General features: G+C 42.6%; 1 protein-coding gene across 1 annotated transcript; it reads right to left on the bottom strand.

The window, feature by feature from the left end:
- Window positions 1-1253: 1253 nt before the first annotated feature.
- Window positions 1254-9027, bottom strand: LOC131247212 (uncharacterized). Its single transcript, XM_058247630.1, has 3 exons — window positions 8721-9027; window positions 7652-7887; window positions 1254-1376 (listed from the first exon to the last, which is right to left on the bottom strand). The coding sequence occupies exons 1-3, from the start codon at window positions 9025-9027 to the stop codon at window positions 1254-1256; spliced, it is 666 nt and encodes a 221-aa protein (XP_058103613.1).
- Window positions 9028-20477: the final 11450 nt, after the last annotated feature.

Here is a 20477-nt window from a genome sequence, read left to right on the forward strand (position 1 = left end):
TTTCATTTGAGCCTGCAATATTCTGACCCTATGCGTTGTCATCCTTGTTCTTCTATAGACGATGCTACCTAAGCGGGGCACTCATGGCCATGGTGCCCTTGGCCGTGGTTCTCATCCTACTCCAATGACCCATTCTACCTAAGTGCATTCAACTCCCGCTATTGAGGACCCAGCTCCTGAGGTCCTGATTCAACCCCCTGTGGTGCCTTTTCCCCCGCCTTAGCCTATTGTTCTAGTTTCAAAGGCCCCATCTCCTTTTACCGCACCCATGCCTCCACCTGAGGATAGTGCCGCTCTAGTGTTTCAGACAGTTCCAGTCAGTGTTGAGCATTTCTAGCAGTTGATGCAGGCCATCACTGCTGTATTGCAGACCCGTCAGCCTGCTGCCGCCAAGGTTCCTATGCAGTCTGACCTGTCGCGTGCGAGTGCGATCTTTTGTGAGTTCCGGTAGCATGATCCCTCGAGGTTTAGGGTGAGCCTGACCCTTCTGCCACCGAGTTGTGGCACACGGAGATAGATAGGATCTTCGACACTATGTAGTGTCCGGTTGATCAGAGAGTTTCCCTAGCTACCTTCCTTCTTCAGGGCGAGGCCCGACATTGGTGGTCATCAGTGTCGAGGATGGTCGGGCCTCAGTTTATTTGGAATTGGGATGAATTCGTGGTTAACTTTGACTAGAAGTTCTTTCCCGAGCATGTTCAGGAGCAGAGGGTGATTGAGTTTGAGACCGTGATATGATGGTGTCCCAGTATGAGGCCCATTTTGTAGCACTTTCCTGATTCACCCCCTACATCGTTGACGATGAGAAGTGGAGAGCTTGCCATTTTGTTTGCGGCTTGCGTCCGGCTCTTCGTAGCCGTGTGGTGGGACATTACTTGAAGGCGTTCGATCGGTCGTCCATCGAGCATTGGTTTATGAGGAGGATTGGGCTATGACTCAGAGAACGCGTGATCAGAGTTCCGACAGAGACCAGAAGAGGAGGGCACCAGCCAGCAGTTCCTGATAGCACCGTTAGCAGAGGTGGAGGGGCAGATCTGAGTTTAAGCAGCCTACAGCATAGACAGCAGGTTCATCATCTTTAGCGCAGCCATCCACTCCTTCTTCTGGGTCTTTTTCGGGTGTTTGTTATGGTTGTGGGCAAATTGGGCATCGGAGGAGTGATTGCCCTCTCCCCTTACAGTAGGAGAGGCCACCGCAGTTGCCTCCCCCTCATCCTCCTCAGCATTAACAACAGCAGCATCATGCTCCCGCTCCTAGGCCTCCTCAGCATTAGAGGCAGCCGGGTAGGCCTCCACAGCGGCCACAGCAGCAATAGAGACAGCATCAGTAGCCGAGGGGACATGCACCTCCCCAGTCCTTGGGCCGAGTATATATCGCTGCATAGCAAGTGCAGAGTGAAGACCCATAGTCTTCCAGCTTGCTTCCTTTGCCAGCGCAGGGCAGATTTTATGTAACCCAGCAGGATCCACAGTCTTCGAACGGTGGCGTCGTCGAGGGTATTCTTCTTATTTCTGCTTGCATTGCCCATGCCTTGTTTAATTCTAGCGCATCTCATTCCTTCGTGGCTGAGCAGTTTTGCCAATCGACCGATATTCCATCAGAGTCCGCATCTGAGGCCTTGGCCATTTCGACTCCCTTGGGGAAGTCAGTTGTTTTGCGCTGTCGTTGTTCTTCTTGGCCAGTGTTGGTTGGCAAGATGTTCCTAGCTGCCGATTTGTTCGTGATGCCGATGGCAGAGTTCGATGTTATCTTGGGTATGGATTGACTTATGGAGTATTATGTCGTCTTGGACTGTGCCATGAGGACAGTCACGTTTCATATTCCCGGCTTGCCAGTGTTCCAGTTCGTTGCCGAGCCTAGAGGAGAGCCATTGTCGAGTTTATTGGCTTGTGTTGTCGAGGATTCCATGGTTGGGTGTATTGAGCAGCTATCAGTTGTTTAGGAGTACCCGGATGTGTTCTAGGAGATCCTGAGTTTGCCGGCGCATCAGCATATTGAGTTTCAGATTGACTTGGTGCCCGGTACCGTGCCTATCTCGAGGGTCCCCTACCGGATGGCACCGATGGAGTTAGGGGAACTACGAGAGCAGTTGGATGAGCTCTAGGAGTTGGGAAGAGGGTTCGCCTGCTGAGGTGCAGGGGGCTACCGAGCTATTTGTGGAGGCTCGTTCTGCAGGGCGGAGGAGATCGACCGTCCTTTGGCTGGTCTTTCAAGGGCTTAGGAGGAGGGAGGTTGGGGCATTCACCGAGCTATTGAGGAGATCCTTCCTTAGGCGTATTGACACATGCTTGAGGCAGAATTCCTTAAGTTATTTGACTATTTCACAGATTCAACCCTCGCATTTGCGATAACGAGCCTCCTTGGGGTAAATATGTCTCCATAAGTAGTCCATCTTCGATTGTTCAGCTTCACTTAATTTTTCTTTACTTTGGCAGCTCGCCCCATGCATGTTGAAGGTGCACAGTGAGATTATGCAGCTATGGTGGAAAATAAGTGAGACCAGTTAAAGGCTCACCCATTCCCAAGCTCATGTTTCTTCTATAGAGGTCGAGATGGAGGCCGCAAAGAAACTCCTTTTGGAGGCTTCCGCAAAGTCAGCCCAACAGGAGGCTGAGAAGGGAGCAAAGCTCAAGGAAGCTAGGGCAAAGCTCAGGGAGGCCGAGATAAAGCTCGGGGAGACATAGGTGAAGCTTTAGAAGCTTAAAGCAAGGACTCGATCTGCTCTCGCCCAAGCTCAGGGGGACGCTGTCAAAGAATGTCAGTCCTCCCAAGCGTACGTAGATGACATAAATGCCCTTTACTGGCAGGGTTACAAAAAATGCGTCGAGGCCATGAAGGAGGCCTTTCCAGAATTAGATCTTTCTAGGTTCGATGAGTCCGAATGAGGCTCCGATGCGTCTGGTGATGAAGCGGCTCTCGAGTAGCCCTTCGAGGCTTAAGGACCAACTTCCCTGTATAATACCTTTCCCTTTTTCTTTTTCTTTTTAAATGTAGGACGATGTAAATGTGCCCTTCGAGTTGAATGTAAGACAATGTAAATGTGCCCTTCAGGGCTTTATTAATGAAACTTGCCTTTTCTTTTTGGAACAATGCCTTCTATCATAGATTTTTTCTAAGTTACGTAGATCGCGCCCAATAGACGAGTCGGATCTAGTTCATGGATCGGATTTGGGTCAGACATAGGTTAGCTTTTGGTTGAACCTTGGTCGGATCCGGTAGGCATAGTAGAACTGAAAGGAGTCATGTTGTAATTGATATTTATTAGCTTTGTCTCGAGGTTGATCAATATACAATAAAATTGTGCATCGATTGGTTAAGGATGATAGATCTAGAGATGTTCAGCATTCCAGGGATGTGGTAGGAGTTGACTATCCAAATCTTCTAATTGATATGAGCCCGGTCAGCTTGTACTCATTATTACGTAGGGTCCTTCCCAGTTCGGGCCTAAAGTTCCCGATCATGGTTCCTTGGTATTTTGGAAGGTTCTTCAAAGGACCAAGTCGCCAGCTCGAAATCTTCTAATTTTTACCCAAGCATTGTAGAAACACGTCACTTGTTGATAACGGATAGCGGTTCAGATCTGAGCTTGCTCTCTCTTTTCTTCGAGAAGGTCGAGACTTAGCGTCATTAGCTCGGTATTCATTTATTCGTCGAATGTCTCTGTCCAAGCTGTTGGCAATCTGATTTCTACTGGAGTGATCACTTTTGCTCCACATGTTAATGAAAAAGGCGTCTCCCCAGTGGCCATATGAATGGTATTTTGGTATGCCCAAAGGACTTTAGGGAGTTCTTCGCCCCACGCTCCATTGGCATTCTTAAGCTTGGTTTGGAGGTGATGTTTGATGATTTTATTGATTGCTTCGACTTGTTCATTTTTTTATAGATGTCGTGGTGAGGAGTAGACATTATGAATCCCAAGGTTCTCACACATACCTTGGAACTATTTGTTATCAAACTACTTTCCATTGTTGGAGACGATCGTTCGAGGAATTCCAAATCTGCATATAATGTTCTTCTATAAAAAGTCCATGATCTTTTGTTCGGTTATCTTTGCCAATGGTTCTGCGTCAACCCATTTCGTAAAGTAGTCGACAGCTACTACGGCGAACTTGGTCTAACCTTTGCCAGTGGGGAGAGAGTCGATGATGTCGATTCTCCAATGCGCAAATGGCCGTGGGCCGGTTATAAGGCTTGTATCCTAGTCCGTACCATTCCTTAGACTCCGGCAATCCTTCCCGTCGAATTCCGGCAACCTGCGACCTGTAATCCGCATTTGCACGCAACCCTAAGTCACATCCCGTAGATCTGATTCTACTCGACCCGAGACTTCGACCATTGCAACCACGCTGTCGTCGTGGTTTCAACGCCGCGTCTTGCTCACTGATGCGATACCTAGGCTAGGAGTTGTGAGCCCACGTTTATTTCGAGGAAAACACAGTACATTACGAATCTCGAGAGAATCTCTACCCAAACATCACATCAATCAATCAATCACAAGTATATCCCATCACAACCCATACCTAGCCCATCCCTTCTCTTACCAGCAAGGCATGACACCCATCCCTCTGTCACTCAAAAGTTAACCAAGCCCATACCCTCCATGTCATTTCTTCTTACAACACCCATTCCTCTCTCCCATCTCTCACCCATTCCATCTTATCTCCCTCCATTTTTCCAAGCAACCATGAGAGAAAAAATCTTACGGAGAGAAAAGAAGCTAAGTGTTAGGCCTACTTTCCTATCCCCAAATCTCACCATCCAACCCTTTAATCTTCATCATCCTCCATCAAAGAGAGCTTAGGAGCCAAGGATTCCAAGGAGCTAAAGAAGAAGACAATCGGTGGGTGTTTATAGGACTAGAATTATGATTTTAATGATGGGCCAAGTGGGGCCTACGAATTAATGGTATGGCTCTCACTTTGGACGCTAAGTGTGGCTGATGGCCCACCATGATTCATATATGAATTCCATGATGGGGCCACTCTCCATGGACCCCATCATGATGTTTAATTTGATTTCCATTTCAAGAAGGTCATCTAGACCTTGTATTTGTTATGGGAAAAGGATTTCCACCATCGATTTGATGATTTGAGGGCCCACATTCAGCAGGACCCACTTAATGTATGTATTGTAATTGCTAGAGGAGCTCGTAGTGGTTGAGCTCCTCCGCTACACGTCTCTCTCTCTCTCTCTCTCTCTCACTCTCTCTCTCTTTCCCTGGTTTGATGGCCCACCATTGATATTGTATGATGATCCACGCCGTCCATTTAAGAGGGCCAACCTGCTATCCACATTTGGGTCCACCTTGCTACCCATTTTCGAGTCGATCATGGACGAAGGGAGAATGCAAATATCAGCCTGATCTCCATCCGTGGACTGCACCATGATGCGTGTATCCCATACACGTCGTTCGTCCAGAAGGCGGGGCCCACCTATAGTTGTAGAAGGGGCATGTCGTTTAGCTCCTACTCTTTTCTTATGTGATGTATTGGTTAAAGCCAATTATTGTTTATATCTGATAATCACACTAGTGTACATAGTCTAGTAGGATGCACTGAGAACATGCTTAGTATTACATCATGACACATATTCATATATATCATTTGTATGCCTGTTGTAAGGAATGTTTGATCATAGCATTACCATTAGATTGAGATATTTAGGGGACTCCTTATGAGACAGAGTTGCCCCACATGAGCGTGCGGTATGCGAAGGTTTGATGCATGACTAGATGGTATAACTCATGCATCTCACATTTTGTGATATGAACACTATTCACCTAGTGACATTAGGGCTGTGGCCTCCACAGGCATGTCGTAGATGGCCAGATGGGACACCGAAAATGTTTGGTTCGAGCATTTGGGCACGTTAGTTGTCCATGGGTGAAAGTCCCTAAACCTCCGTGGTCAGGAGATGCTCCAACGTCTAGACCGAGTGGATACATGAATGCATGAGGGCCGTATAATATTAGGCCACGTCTTCCACTGTGTCATGGTTGGTTGGAAGGGGGTGTGGCCTTATCCACCCAAGTGAGGGGACTGTAAGCTAGGTTGAGTTTGACCAGCTCATGAGTAGGTTCGCTACCGACAAGCCGGGTCGATATGGGTAAGCAGGTAGTGAGGTCTCTTTCAATAACTTGGTTGCGTGGCTGGGGAGGTGGCAACCATTGTGAAGTGTACTAGATCCCGGTGATGATCCCAGAGATGTACGGTACTGATATGTGGACTTACTGATTAGGAGTTACGTTCTTAGCATTTCATTCATTCATTCATTCACTATCCACTCGGGTTGGTGGTGCGCAACTAGATCATTATGTGTACCCTCGTAATGGCCATGATTTCGGTTGGATATGCGACCAACCTGAGATCAGGAGTTTATCACATTGTGTCCAACTATCCAAATTAGGTATGGCCCAATTTGGATAGAAGTCCCTTGTGATGAACCCCACAGCTTGCGATACTACGTACTATCATCCCGACTTCACACTCCAGCTTGGTCATTTCATTCTCACTGCATGTTGCATTGCATCCTCAACACATAACATTTATTTTCTATGCTTCTGTATTGCATATCATGAATAAGGTTGATGGTATTATGGACTCACCAGGATCTGCATATTGCATTACATACATGGCATATGGCATTTAGGTTGTTATGTTTTTGCATTTATATGGCTTAGATGAGGATGATGGTAATCATGGTTCGTCAGGAATTGTATATTGCATTGCATCCTTGGCAACTGATATTTGGCTCTCTATGACTCTGCATTTGCATAGCCGATCTACATTGCATACTCTGATATTGTATGACTTATGAATTTGCCAGTATTTTCACTTACTTTGATATTTATGTGCTTGGCACTTATCATGCGCACACACTTACATTACCCTCTAAGCTTTTTATAACATTATGCACGACCGTTGCGTGTAGGTGACGTTAAGTCACAGCAACATTGAAGCAGGAGCTTGTGGTGGATCACTTTGGAGATTTTATTATTTATGTATTTTCCTTTTAGCATTGTACTCTAATCTTTATATTAGTGGATATGTGGTGTTGATGTTGTCATTTGTGACTTGGTTATGCTCGTGGTTATGCTCCTTTTTTTAAAAAAATCACACTAAAAAACCTCCTTGTAGGATCTCAGGATCGAAATCTGGCATATGGGCTCTAGAAGCCGAGAATAGGGTACTATGGAGGCTGTTGGCGCCAGATTTGGCGATCGGGAATTCTGTGAGCTCAGTTTCCAAGTTTGGGGTGTGACACTGGTCATAGAGGTGAGCTCCTCAGGTGGCTGTTGTGGTATGTTCATGATGCATTGGCACATATCACACTTCTGGGTGAATTGTCGAGCATCTGCCTGGATGGTCGGCAAGTAATAACCCTGTCGGATGACTTTATATGCTAAAGATTGGCCTCTAGAGTGGTTCTCACAGATCCCCTCGTGGGTCTCCCTTAGGACGTACTCCACTTCCTTTGGTCAGAGACATCTGAAATAAGGGAGATAAAAACCCTTTTTGTAGAGGACGTTGATAAGCATGGTGTAGTATGTAGCCTTAGTTCGTAACCTACGTGCCTTCATTCGATCTTTGGGCAATTTTTCCTCTTTGAGATAGTCGATGATTGGATCCATCCAAGTAGGTTCTGAACTTACTAGAAGAACTGCGGCAAGGTTGGCCTCGTTGATACTTGGTTTCGTAAGGAACTCGATCGAGATGGATCTTAGAATATCATCTTCATCTGCAGTGACTAGCTTTGCCAGTATGTCAGCTTTGGAGTTCTCGGCTTGAGGAATCAGGGCGACAGTGCATTTTTGAACTTTATCGATCAATTCTTTAGCCTTCCGTAGATAGGTTTTCATGCGTTCCTTCTTCGCCTGGTATTCTTCAGCTATTTAATTGATGACCAACTGGGAATCGTTGAAAACTTTGAGGTGTTGTGCTCCCATGTTGGTTGCCAATTTAAGTTTGATGAGCAAAGCTTTGCATTCCACCGTATTGTTAGAGGCTTGAAATCTGAATCTTAAGGAATATTGCATACATATATGGCATGGGGTCTCTAGGACTATCCCTATCCCACTTGCCTCAGAATTGGATGAGCAACCAACATAAAGCGTCCACTTGGGTGGGTTGAGTGTAGCTTGGGCGTCGGACACTTGGTCGGATGCTTGGCTAGATGGAACGTCTAGGACGAGCTCCAGCTTGAGTAGGTCGGTATCTTGCCTAAAGGTATGAGTTATCTCAACAATGAAATTAGCAATGGCCTAACCTTTAATAGATGAGCAGGGTCGATACTTGATATCGAATTCACTTAGCTTGATCGCCCACTTAGTCAGCCTTCCCAAAGTTCAGACTTTTGGAGCACTTGACGTAGTGGTTGATTGGTTATGACGATGATGGTGTGAGCTTCAAAGTATAGCCATAAACATCGAGAGGAGATGATCAAAGCCAGTGCTAATTAGTTTGGATATCTAGTCTCGACTGAAACTAGGGCTTTAATGATGTAGTACACTGGGAATTATTTTCCTGCATGTTCCCTAATTAAAGTTGAGCTAACCGCTGCATTAGAGACATCCAAGTACAATAGTAGAGACTCTCCTTACTTAGGTTTGGAGAGGAGTGGTGGTGACCTTAGATATTGCTTGACCTTCTAGAAAGCCGTCTCACATTCTTTTATCCAGTCCTCCACTTGTTTCCCTTTCAACTATTTGAAGAAGGGGAGACATTTGTCTGTGGCTCGGGACACAAAGCGATTGAGAGCCGCGATGCTCCCAGTAAGTCGTTGAACGTATTTGGTCAACCTTGGTGATTTCATGTCAAGGAGAGCTTTTATCTTCTCAAGGTTAGCTTCAATTCTTCGTTGGCTGACCAACAAACTGAGGAATTTTCCTGAGCTAACCCAGAAGGCGCATTTGTTCGGATTCAACTTCATCTGGTATTTATGAAGGATGAGGAACATCTCCTCAAGATTAGTGACATGATCCGTAGCTTTTATGCTCTCGACGAGCATATTGAAGACGTAGACCTCCATTGTTTGCCCTATTTGGTGGGCAAACATTTTATTGACTAGTCGCTGATAAGTAGTGCCTGTGTTTTTCAATCCAAAAGGCATGACTCGGTAACAATAAAGACCTTTGTCGGTGACAAAGGCAATTTTTTTTATCATGTGGATGCATTACAATTTGATTATAACTAGAATAAGCATCCATAAAACTGAGTAGTTCGTGTCCAGTGGTACTATTTACTGGTTGGTTGATTCGGGGGAGAGGAAAGCTATCTTTGAGACAAGCCTTGTTCGGATCTCCCGCCATTTCCCATTTTTCTTCTTGACCAACACAATGTTGGCTATCGAGTCTGGATAATACACTTCCTCAATAAATCCACCCTTAAGGATTTTGTTGACTTCTTCTCTAATCAGGGCATATCTTTCAGGACCGAGCGCATAGCGCTTCTATTGAATTGGTTGGTGAGCAGGGTCGACATTTAGACGGTGCACAATGATCTTGGAGTCGATGCCGGGCATGTCTTCATGAGACCAGGTGAAGACGTCTACATAACGTTGAAGGAGAGCTATCATCTTATCCCGTAGTGGAGCCATTAGGGACAACCCAATTTGACCCAATTTCAACAATCTTTGTAGGGACAGATTCATCGAGCGGGATGGGAATAAGGTCTTCCATGGTGTAAGGCCCATGTCCTAGTATCATATCGTTGCTTAAGACCATGCCATTCTCTCCATCAAATTTCGACAACCCGGGACCTGTAGACAGCGTTTGCGAGCAACCTTAAGTCGTATCCTGTGAACCTGAGTCGACTTAGCTCGAGACCTATGTTATTGCGACAACTCCATCGGTGCGTTTCCAACGCTATGTCTCATGCACCAATGTGAGACCTAGACTATGAAATATGACCCGTGCATAATCTTACCCATAGACTGCGTGTTGCAGGGCCAAAGATACCAGGGAGAGGATTCTCTACATTAGCTATCATGATGATGACATCACCCTAGCCACCCATGCCTTGCTAGCAATGATGACTAGCCCCATGCCTCTTGCACATCTCTTACATGCCATCATCACTCTAGCCATCATTACCTTACAAACTCATCGTTTCTTTCATATACCTCTTTCTCTTCCTCCTTTTCTTCCTCATTTGCAACCAAGAGAGGCCATGGACATCCAAGCTAGAGAAGAGAACGAACCCATTACCTCAGCCCCTTCTCCTAGCAAATCCTACCAATCTAACCCTTGTAATCCCATCTCCACCATTGAGAAGCACCCTTAGGAGCTTGAGAGTTCAAGGGAGGAAGAAGGAAGAGAGGTGGGTGCTTCTTAGGTTATTTTTCTTCATTTCATGCATGAGACTAGTGGGTCCTACTAATTAATGGTAGGATCCCATCTTGGACCCTAGGTGTGGCCAATGGCCCACCATGATTTGCATGCATGTATCCATGATGGGGCCACTCTCCATGGACCCCATCATGATGTTTATTGATGTGATATTTGTTTAAGGCCATTTAGGCCCTGATTTTTGTGGTGGGAATAAGGTTTTCCACCTGATTTCCTGATGTATGGTCCACCATAATGAACATCATATCCACACCCTTCACATGAAATCCTATTTTTGTATCTAAACAGCAAGTTCTAAAAATCATATAAAATCGATCATGCTAAGATTAGAGTTGAAACTTGGGAATAATATGAACATAATATGAACTAACTCTAGACCAAATTTTGTAGCCATCCAACGGTCCAATCATTCATAACATCAAGTTTACTTGACTACTGTCCAACAGCACATGCAGGATTCCGATTTGCCTAAAACGGACCCATTTTTAACTTCTTTAATGAATGTATTAAAAATATATGTTCTATTGGATTCATATCCATGATTGCGAACATGCAGGATTTCGAACCAGCTTTCCAACGGTATATAATAAGCCTCAGTCGGAGTTCGGACGGCTGAGATCTTGGCCTTATACGAAAGATGTATTTGGAGGCGTGTTATGACCATTCTTGTGTTGGCCATATCCGTGATTGCAACGGTCATATATATTTGATATTTGTTCTTAACTTACTTGAGATAGTAAATAATCATATGTATGGTCCATACGATCGGATTCTTTCATGATAAAGTTTAGAAAATTCTAAACCGACAGATACTTCCGTAAGGATAAACCTTAAATTGTTTTGTATGGTCTAGATGGATCCCAGGCTCTGTATGGTTGGAAACCTATATATAGACTAAATGACATATTTCCAAACCATCCATTGGCTCAAATTTTCTAACATAGAATCTGATCATAGATATTTGATCAAGACATTTTATGTGTCACTTGTATGTTATATATATGTTGACCACAACATTCATCCTCTTATTATGGAGCCACTTGGTACTTTTGATTTATGTGCTTTATTAGTTCATTTCATTTGGACAGCGATGTGTATTGATGTGTGCCTCTTATCTATGCTTTGTTAACATGTGGGTCCCACTTGCCATTGGATCTATTTCATTTGCTTTGCACTTTCTGTATTGATGTGTGCCTCTTATCTATGCTCAAATTTTTTGAGTACTTAATTGTATTGCATGTAGGCCTCTTTGACACCTTGTAGTGGGCCCCACACTCTGTAGTTAAGGGTCCCACTTTAGGGGATGTTTAATCCTTATATAAGAGAGCTGAGATGTCCCACCTTTTTATCAGGAATGATCCCTAAGTGTTTGGAAATTGAGCCCTAAGTTGTGATTGACCCCATTTCTAAAAATTGTCTGATTATTTGTGTTTTGTACCAACTTTGGGCCTCTGTAGTGGACCACACGATGGAGATATGAGTAGGCTACCACTTGTAACCTTTAACCTATACCAACGAATAGATAAATAATATTTTATTCAGGCTAAATCAGACTCCACATGATCAGGGAGTGGATCCCAAAATGAGGCCAGGAATGGTTGTGCAGAAAGTTAAAGTGCCTATGTTTGGCCCAATACCAAATATTACGTGTGCACAACCAGATGGTCCCAACTTATAATTTTTGAAGTGCATATATAGTACAACTAAGGTCACCTGACGGCACACTGAAATGTGGTCCCTTTTTATCATGGGATATACTTAAAATTGGGCCAAAACTAATTCTGCAGTATATTTCCTGCACAGTTTCTCCAAGTACTCATGTTTAGGCCATCACCGTAAATTGTACTCACCCAACCAATGAGGCCTGCCTTATAATTTATAAAGCTCATACATAAAGCTACCAGGTGGTTATTTTCTTTTACCATATGTAGGCCCCACGTGATCATGAATCTGACTCTAAAATGATCCAGAATCAACCCTGCACCAAAAGTTTATTTTAAATAGAATTTATGTGGGGCCACGTCGGTAGGGTCCACCACCTTCCCAAGGAATTTAATGTAGCATCTAAACTCTAAAAAATAACTCTAAAAACCTTAAGTGGGCCATCTAGTATGGGCTATCTTGTATAGCCCTTACCTTTCATTTAATGAGGTCCACCTGACATGTTTTATAAATGGGTGTTGTATAACTTAAAAATATTTAGTGGACAGATCTTGCTGTCCAAATGATCTCTTAAGATATAGGTGGCCTTGGGCCCATCTAAATGATGTAAACCTAAGGCCCAAGTGGGTCCAACACTAAGAGAAATCGTTGGGGAATGAGAAACCCACAATGGTAACCTTCCTTAAGCCTGTTGGGCAGGCCCATTGCCTACTAGGCAGCGTGCCTTTCATACTACCTCTAGTCAAGTGAACCACACTTCGAGAGACTTATTTTACAATGTAGAAACTGGATAATTGGGCTTTTTTTTTGGTTTGTTGTGTATGTGGCTAGTAGGCCCAATATGATACATGACATGAAAGATGTTAGCATGTTATCCTTATGTTTGAGATTGTGCATTATTTCTAGTTGGTGGAATGTGTGGGGCCCACTTAGTCATGGAATTAGATCCACACTATTGAAAGTGTTGTGGTTGGACATTTATGCCCTTAAGTTGGCCTATTGGTTTACTAAGTGAGACTCACACTTGACCTATATGACCCTATGTCTTGCATGTAGTTCAAGTCCAGAGTGGAAGTCACACTAAGTAGGACATACCTAGTGATGGGTGAGATGATGATACATTTATGGTAGCATGATAATGATGATTATGAGTTGTTGGTTGAAATGATAAATATGATTTAATGGATGGTGAATTATAGCATATGTCTTGATGATGGATGAGTAATTATTTATAACACTTATGACATTGTTTATGTTAATCATGAAGTGAAACTGATCCTCATGATACTGATGATGATATTTTATATGCATGACTAGATGGTATGACTAATGCATCTCGTATTTTGTGTGACGTGATCGACACACTGAGAACATGCTTAGTATAACATCATGATACATGCTCATGCGCATCATTGGTATGCTGTTATGACGGATGATTGATTATAGCATATGCCATTGGGCTGAGATGTTTATGGGACTCCTTGTGAGATGGAGTTGCCCCACATGATCGCGTGATATGCGCAGGTTTGATACATGACTGGATGGTATGACTCATGTTTTATGTGACATGATCACTTTACGCCCTACCGACATCTAGGCTGTGGCCTCCACTGGTATATCGTGAATGGCCAGATGGGACACTGAAAATGTTTGGTTCTAGCACTTGGGCACATTTAATGTACTTGAGTGAAAGCCCGTGGCTAGGGGATGCTCCAACATCTAGATCGAGTGGATACCTGAGCGCCCGAGTGCCGAATACTAGTAGGCCGCGTCTCCCACTATGTCGGGGTTGGTTGGAAGGGGATGTGGCCTTATCCGCCCAAGGGTAGGGGGCAAGCTAGTGTGAGTTTGACTAGCTTGGAATGGGTCTGCTATCGACAAGCTGGGTAGATATTGGCAGACTACTGGCCAGGCGGGTAGTGAGGTCTTTTCCACTCGCTGGGCTGCGTTGCCAGGAGGGGCGACAGCCAGTTTAGAGTATACTAAACCCCGGTGATAATCCCAGAGATGTACGGTACTAATATGTGGACTTAATAAATAGGAATTGTGTACTTAGCATTTAGCTCATTCATTCATTATCCACTCGGGCTGGTGGTACGTAACCAAATCATTATGTGTACCTTCGTAATGGCCAGAATTTTGATTAGGCGCGCGACCAACCTGAGATCAGGAGTTTACCACATTAAGTCTAGCTATCCAAATTTAGGTATGAGACTAGTTTAGATAGAAGTCCCTTGTGATGAACCCCACAGCTTGTGATGCCACATACTATCATCCTGACTACACACTCCAGCTTCGTCATTTCTTTTGCATTGCATACTGCATTACATCCTCTACATATGACATATTGTGACACCCCGTCACTGTGGTCACATGTGAGCGGACACACATGGGCAGACGCTAATGTGGGGGGGGGGGGGGGGGGGGCTACTAGTGGTTGGCAGGCTACTATGTTGGTGGGCTACTATGCACACAGTGAAGACAGGACTTTATCCCCACATATTCGTGGACTCATCAAGATTTGCATATTGCATTGCATCCTCAGTATATGACATTTGGCTTTCAGTGTCTCCTCATTACATAACTGATCTACATTACTTCCTCAGCATATGACATTGGCTTATTATGTCTTTGCATCCCATAGCTTGTATAAGGCTGATGGTATTTATGGACTTGTTAGTATTTCTACTTACTCTGATATCTATTTACTTTGTACATACATTGCACACACATACACCACCCTCTAAGCTTCCTGTAAGCTTATGCACGATAGATGCATGCAAGTGACGTTGGACGCAGCCAAGCTGAGGCGGGAGCGTGTGGCTAAGCTTCTGGAGTTTTGATATCTATCTTGTATTCCCCCTTTATGTACTATACTCTAAAGCTTTTGATTATAATGGATATGTGGTGATGTTATTGTTTGTATTTGGGTTATACTTATGACTATGCTTCTTACAAAAAAATTCATGCTGAAAATCCTCCTTGTGGGATCCCAGGATCGACATCTAGTATATGGGTGCTGGGAGCCGAGAATGGGGTACTACGGAGGCTATCGGCGCTGGATTTGGTGATCGTGAATTTTGTGAGTCTGGTTTTTGAGTTTGGGGTATAACACATGGGATGACCTTTGAAAAGGAGAGCTTAAGAAGTCTTAGATGGAGGGGGGGGGGGGGGGGGCAGGGATAGGACTATGCCAAATAATCAAATAAAGTGCTAAATAATAAATAAATCATAGATCTCAATTTCCTAAGTATTGAAATGTTAATTTCAAATGATTTATAGGACGACCTTTACCTAAAAGTTTAGGCAGGACAACCTTTTTCCATAAATACTTTTAAAATCAAAATCCCAAACTTTGCAAGAGTAAATAACAATAAATATTACAATCATTCACCACTTCAATTGAAATATAAATACAACCATTTACTACATAAAAGATAAAAGCATTCATCACATAACATAGAGAATTATGGTAGTTCAGTGTGTCAACCACTGTTCTAAAACAACCATACCTACTCCACTCTCAAAATTACTCTCCACATAATCTTGGCTTTCACTATGAAAATGGTTTTCTTAAGGTCACCTTAAAACCTGGTAAAATTGTGATTTTAAAGAGCAATCGCAATCAAACCACTTACTAAGATTTTCAATCTATCTCAAACAAAACCTACACTGAGATTTTCTGGCTATCTTAGAAAGACCAAAATAAGAATTGAAGGTATACTTATCTTCACCGTAGAAGACGTTTCAGAAGCTATAGCCGAAGAACTGCTTTTCTTCAATGTCGATTGTTCAATATTCAATTAGATAGAAAAGGTCCAGGGTTCTATTGATTTTAATTAAGTTCAAACCAATGGCTACTTGAGTTAATTCTCTTAAATCTCAATAGAAGTCACTCTCTTTAGAATTAGAACGATAGAATCTGAGATTAAGGGAATTAAACAAAAGCTATAAAAATAATTTATAAATACCGATTAATAGCTTGCTAATAACTGGAACTTCTCTCTCTCTCTCTCTCTCTCTCTCTCTCTCTCTTTCGCAAAAGAATTTTGATGATAATAATTGATATTTCAGATTGAGAGAGAACCTTAATTTATAGGCAAAAAAGTTGAATCTTTGATTGGGAGGCAATCTTCGACTAGCCCGAGCAGCGGATTCAACGGATTTCAGATTTGGGCGGGATAAGATTTATCCAATCTTCGACTAGTCCAAAGACTAGTTCGACTAGTTGAAGAGCTCTGTTCAACTAGTCGAATGTGCTCTTCAACTGGTTAAAGATCATAAAAATCCGAACCGATTTACTTGCTGGACTTCGAGTAGAAATTCCTTAGGCTAGTCAAAGATCAGCTTCGACTAGTCAAACAGAAAATTTGACTAGTCGGATTTGCAAACATAGGTCAATTTTGCTTCGACCTGAACTTAGACTGGGCAAGAAAACTCAGACTAGTCGAACCAAACCTTAAGCTGGTCGAATTCTAAGAAAACACAAGTGTAAAAACCCAATTTAAATAAAATTTGAAAGTTCCTAAACCTAAGGTCTTTCTAAGGTTTTATACTACCTGAAATATGTGAAATATATAAACTTCTTTGTCTTGAACTTGATCACTGACTTCATCTTGAATTTTGAGCTTGATCTTATACCTCAATATTAGTTGATCATAAGCTTGATCTTCTCTTGAGAATGTATCAGACTTGAGCTTGATCTTCTCTTGAGAGTTTACCAAACTTGAGCTTGATCTTTTCTTGATCTTGAGCTTGATCTTCTCTTAATTAAGAACCTCTCTTGTAGATCTCTTGACAAGTTGTTTTGATCCTATGAAATTTGACAACTAAAGAGTTCTTTAATCATTTTAGCACTTACAATCTCCCCCTTTGTCAATTTCTTGACAAAATACATATCATTACAAATAAGAGAATAATGAAGTCTTGTAATCATGTTGTAGAAGATTTTTGAAGTTTTCAAAATGTTACTACTCCCCCTCAATTAGTACTTCCCCTATTGCATTCCATGGCATAAAACATTCCTTCGCATTAGCATTCCATAGTATAAGGCATTCTATAACATATAGTCTTCAATCAATCATGACATGCATTTCGCAATCAACTACATGACATGCAAATGTACATGACATGCAACAACAAATTTTAAGAGCAGGAATTGACAAGTCAAGTTGATTCAAACTCCGACTAATGCGATGGAAGTATTTCTTCACGTACTTCATTGTAGATTTTTAGGTTTGAACTAAATTTTCCTATGAGACAAGCAGTGCTTCAACCTTCTCCTCCAGAGATTTGAGACGATCATCCACCTGAGAGGGCTAATAATCAGGAAATTCTATATCATCGAATTCATTCAATTCAGCAAAAATATCATCCATGGAAGTGTCTTTAGGTTGATGTTTTTTCTCCTCTTCTTCACTTTGGCTAGGAAGAGGTTTCAAATTCATCCTATTTAGGTTAGCATTATTAAATGGAAGTTTTGATTCCGGTGCCTCAGAGGATAGAATATTGACATTACGATGCAAAGTGAGGCAAGTCATAAGGTATGTAAACGAAATCGATCATGCTTAGGATGTAAACGAAACTGAATAACGATGTAACAAATTAAAGAAGGAAGACAAACTTAAATGCTTGACACAACAGAATGAAGAACTCGAGCCATAAAGGGAGTAAGTTTAGACTTATTCCCTGATTTAGGACAAACATTAGAGATAAAAATCTTATGTAAAACTCGATACTTAGGGAGCATTTGATTAGCAGGGAGGGCATTACTTGACTTCCATTCGACATTAAAGCAGCACAATTTATGTGTTATTGCTTGCCTTTCAGTATTGGTCATTTTATCAGTTAAATTGGCAATAGGAATGTCGTTGTTCGCAACTGTAATTTCAGTCAATGCCGAAATACTATAGCGAGTAATTGTGAATGTCTCTTTAACGAATTTAATCGTAAATGTGAGATCTTCAAGGGACACATTACCTATGGAAGCATACATTCCTAGTGCAATGGAACGGTAAGTCGTTCTGCCCCAACCAAAAATGTGTTCCTAACCGATTTTGGTGAGAATGGGAACAAGTCCAAAGGAAGAAATGTGATCAAGATTAACTGTTCTCTCGATGATTATATCCCTTGTGCGAAAATCCATAACGTGCTCCGAATCTTCTTCAGTGGCCCATAGGGTTTTGTTGAGTATCAAATATTGCATATTTTCCCCCATTTATATATTAGTCTTATGAACTTGATACTGCTTAATGTTATATTTTATGCATGTTTGTGTTGCAAGGTGAATCTGAAAGATTGGATTGAAAAGAATGCTAAAAACATAGATTTAGTGCTCAAGAATCACCAAGGCAAAGGAGGGATCTTAGGAGACCAAGAACGGAGAATTCGCATGCCAAAGATCTAAAGAAACCAAGTACAAAGGATGAAGAAAAGATTGGCAAAAACACAAGTTAAATAGCAAAAAAACAGGACATTTCGGTGCCACCTAATGCCATTCCAGTGCCACCGAAAGTGCACGAAACAATCCAACAAGAAAATAGCCTAATCCGGTGATACCTAAGCTTAATTCGGTGCCACCTACTACCATTTCAGTGCCACCTAATGCCATTTCAGTGCCACCTACTGCCATTTCGGTGCCACCTAAGTACTCTACACATACAATTTCAGATGCAATGAATTTTAGATACTCGATTTCGGTGCCACCGAACCAACTTCGATGCCACCGATATCGTGCAGAATTGTCGACATAGATTGCATAACTTGAGGCGATTTGTGGAAATTCCAAGTTGGTGCGAAAGGTGGAGCTTCACAACTATAAATAGGAGTCCATAGGATGTTCCTAAGCATCTTCTAGGGTTCAAGGAGTGGAGTAAAAGAGTGGAGCCGCCGTCCAAGAGGTTTCTTCTTCTTCCTTAGTTGGTTTTTATGCTTTGTTTGAGAGACTTTAGTTCAATCATGTCTACGGTAGGCTAAACCCCTTAGCTAGGGCTAAGAGGTGAAGCTTGTAGCGTGATTGGGATGTTTACTTTGCTTTGATTCATGTTTTTATTGAACCTCATGGATTCTAGTTCTTTATTAAGGAATATTTTTAGTTTTTAATGGTTTGTTGTGACATATTAATGATCTAGACCTATAAACACCCACCTATGGATCTCCTTCTTGGTTCCTTACACTCCTTAGCTTCTAGGCTTAGCCTTTAAGGGTGGAAGATGAAGATTGAAGGGTTGGATGATGAGATTAGGGGTACGGAATGGGTCTAACACTTGGATATTTTCTCTCCTTATCTGTTCTATCCTTGGATGGTTTCTCTTCTTTGGTTGCTTGGGATGGGTAGAGAATGAGAGAGAATAGGATGGGATGGGATGAAAAGAGAGAGAAGGGATGGGTTGTGTAAGAGGAATGATGGGTGTGTAAGAGAGGAATGACATGAGATTCTTCATCAAAGCATTCTGTGTTGTGCTAAGTCCTTTCTAGTTGGAAATTTTGGGTCGGTTATCAAGGCCCTCAGATTCTTCCTTCCTTTGACACTTCCTTCTGAGTTGCTCTAATGAGCAAGGAGAAGGGAAAGTCTCCAGCCATCGGTGAGTCATCTCGGCCTATCAGAAAGAAAGTCGTGGCTTCAAGAGAAAGGGGAAGGATTCAATCTCAACGATCCCCTGCACGTCCATGGAGCTCCTCTACTCGACAGTCATCTCATAGAGAAGCTCCAACTGAAGCACCAGCACCGCCACATACTGCTATGGGTCCTCCTCCACACATGAAAAATACTCAGGGAGACGCTTAGTGTATGAGCGCAGGGTCGACAGGGAATGCATAAAATCCTACAATATTAAAGCTCTGTTAGAGGCAATCAACTAGCTGCCTCTCTTGATTTCGGGGGACCATGTCATCTTGAGCAGACCTATCGCTTCTTTGCATACTGTCATTCTCCAACACTAGAACCACCATCCTTTACTGTCACAGTTGGAGATGATAGTGTTGAGATTATTGTAAAATCCATTGTTAGCATTCTTGATTTAACTTTGTCTCCAGTTAGATTTTTTGACCTTGATCTTGAAAATCCTATCACTTGGTCTACAATTACAAAATTCTTGTGTTAGGGTCGAGATATCCCACGGTATTAAGGGAATGCCTTAAAAGAAAAATATATGCACCCTCGATACCATATCTTACATGGGATATTCTGCTCAAATTCTTATCCTCGTGGACTCATTCGCGCTGATCTTACTAGGTTCATGACCATGATTATGTATTGTGTTGCCACTGGAGTCAAACTTTGTCTGCCTACCTTGATCCTTCTCCAAATAACAAGTGTCATCCACCAGTCTAGAGTAGTATATTTGCCCTTTCCCCACATCATTCATGTAATCTGTGATACAATTGGTATTCCTTAAACAAATGATCCTGAGCGTCCTCTCCAACACTTTAACAAGGCCAATATACGAAAATTGGACCTTAAATTTCATGA

Source organism: Magnolia sinica, chromosome 1, assembly GCF_029962835.1.
Source record: "Magnolia sinica isolate HGM2019 chromosome 1, MsV1, whole genome shotgun sequence".
NCBI lineage: Eukaryota > Viridiplantae > Streptophyta > Magnoliopsida > Magnoliales > Magnoliaceae > Magnolia > Magnolia sinica.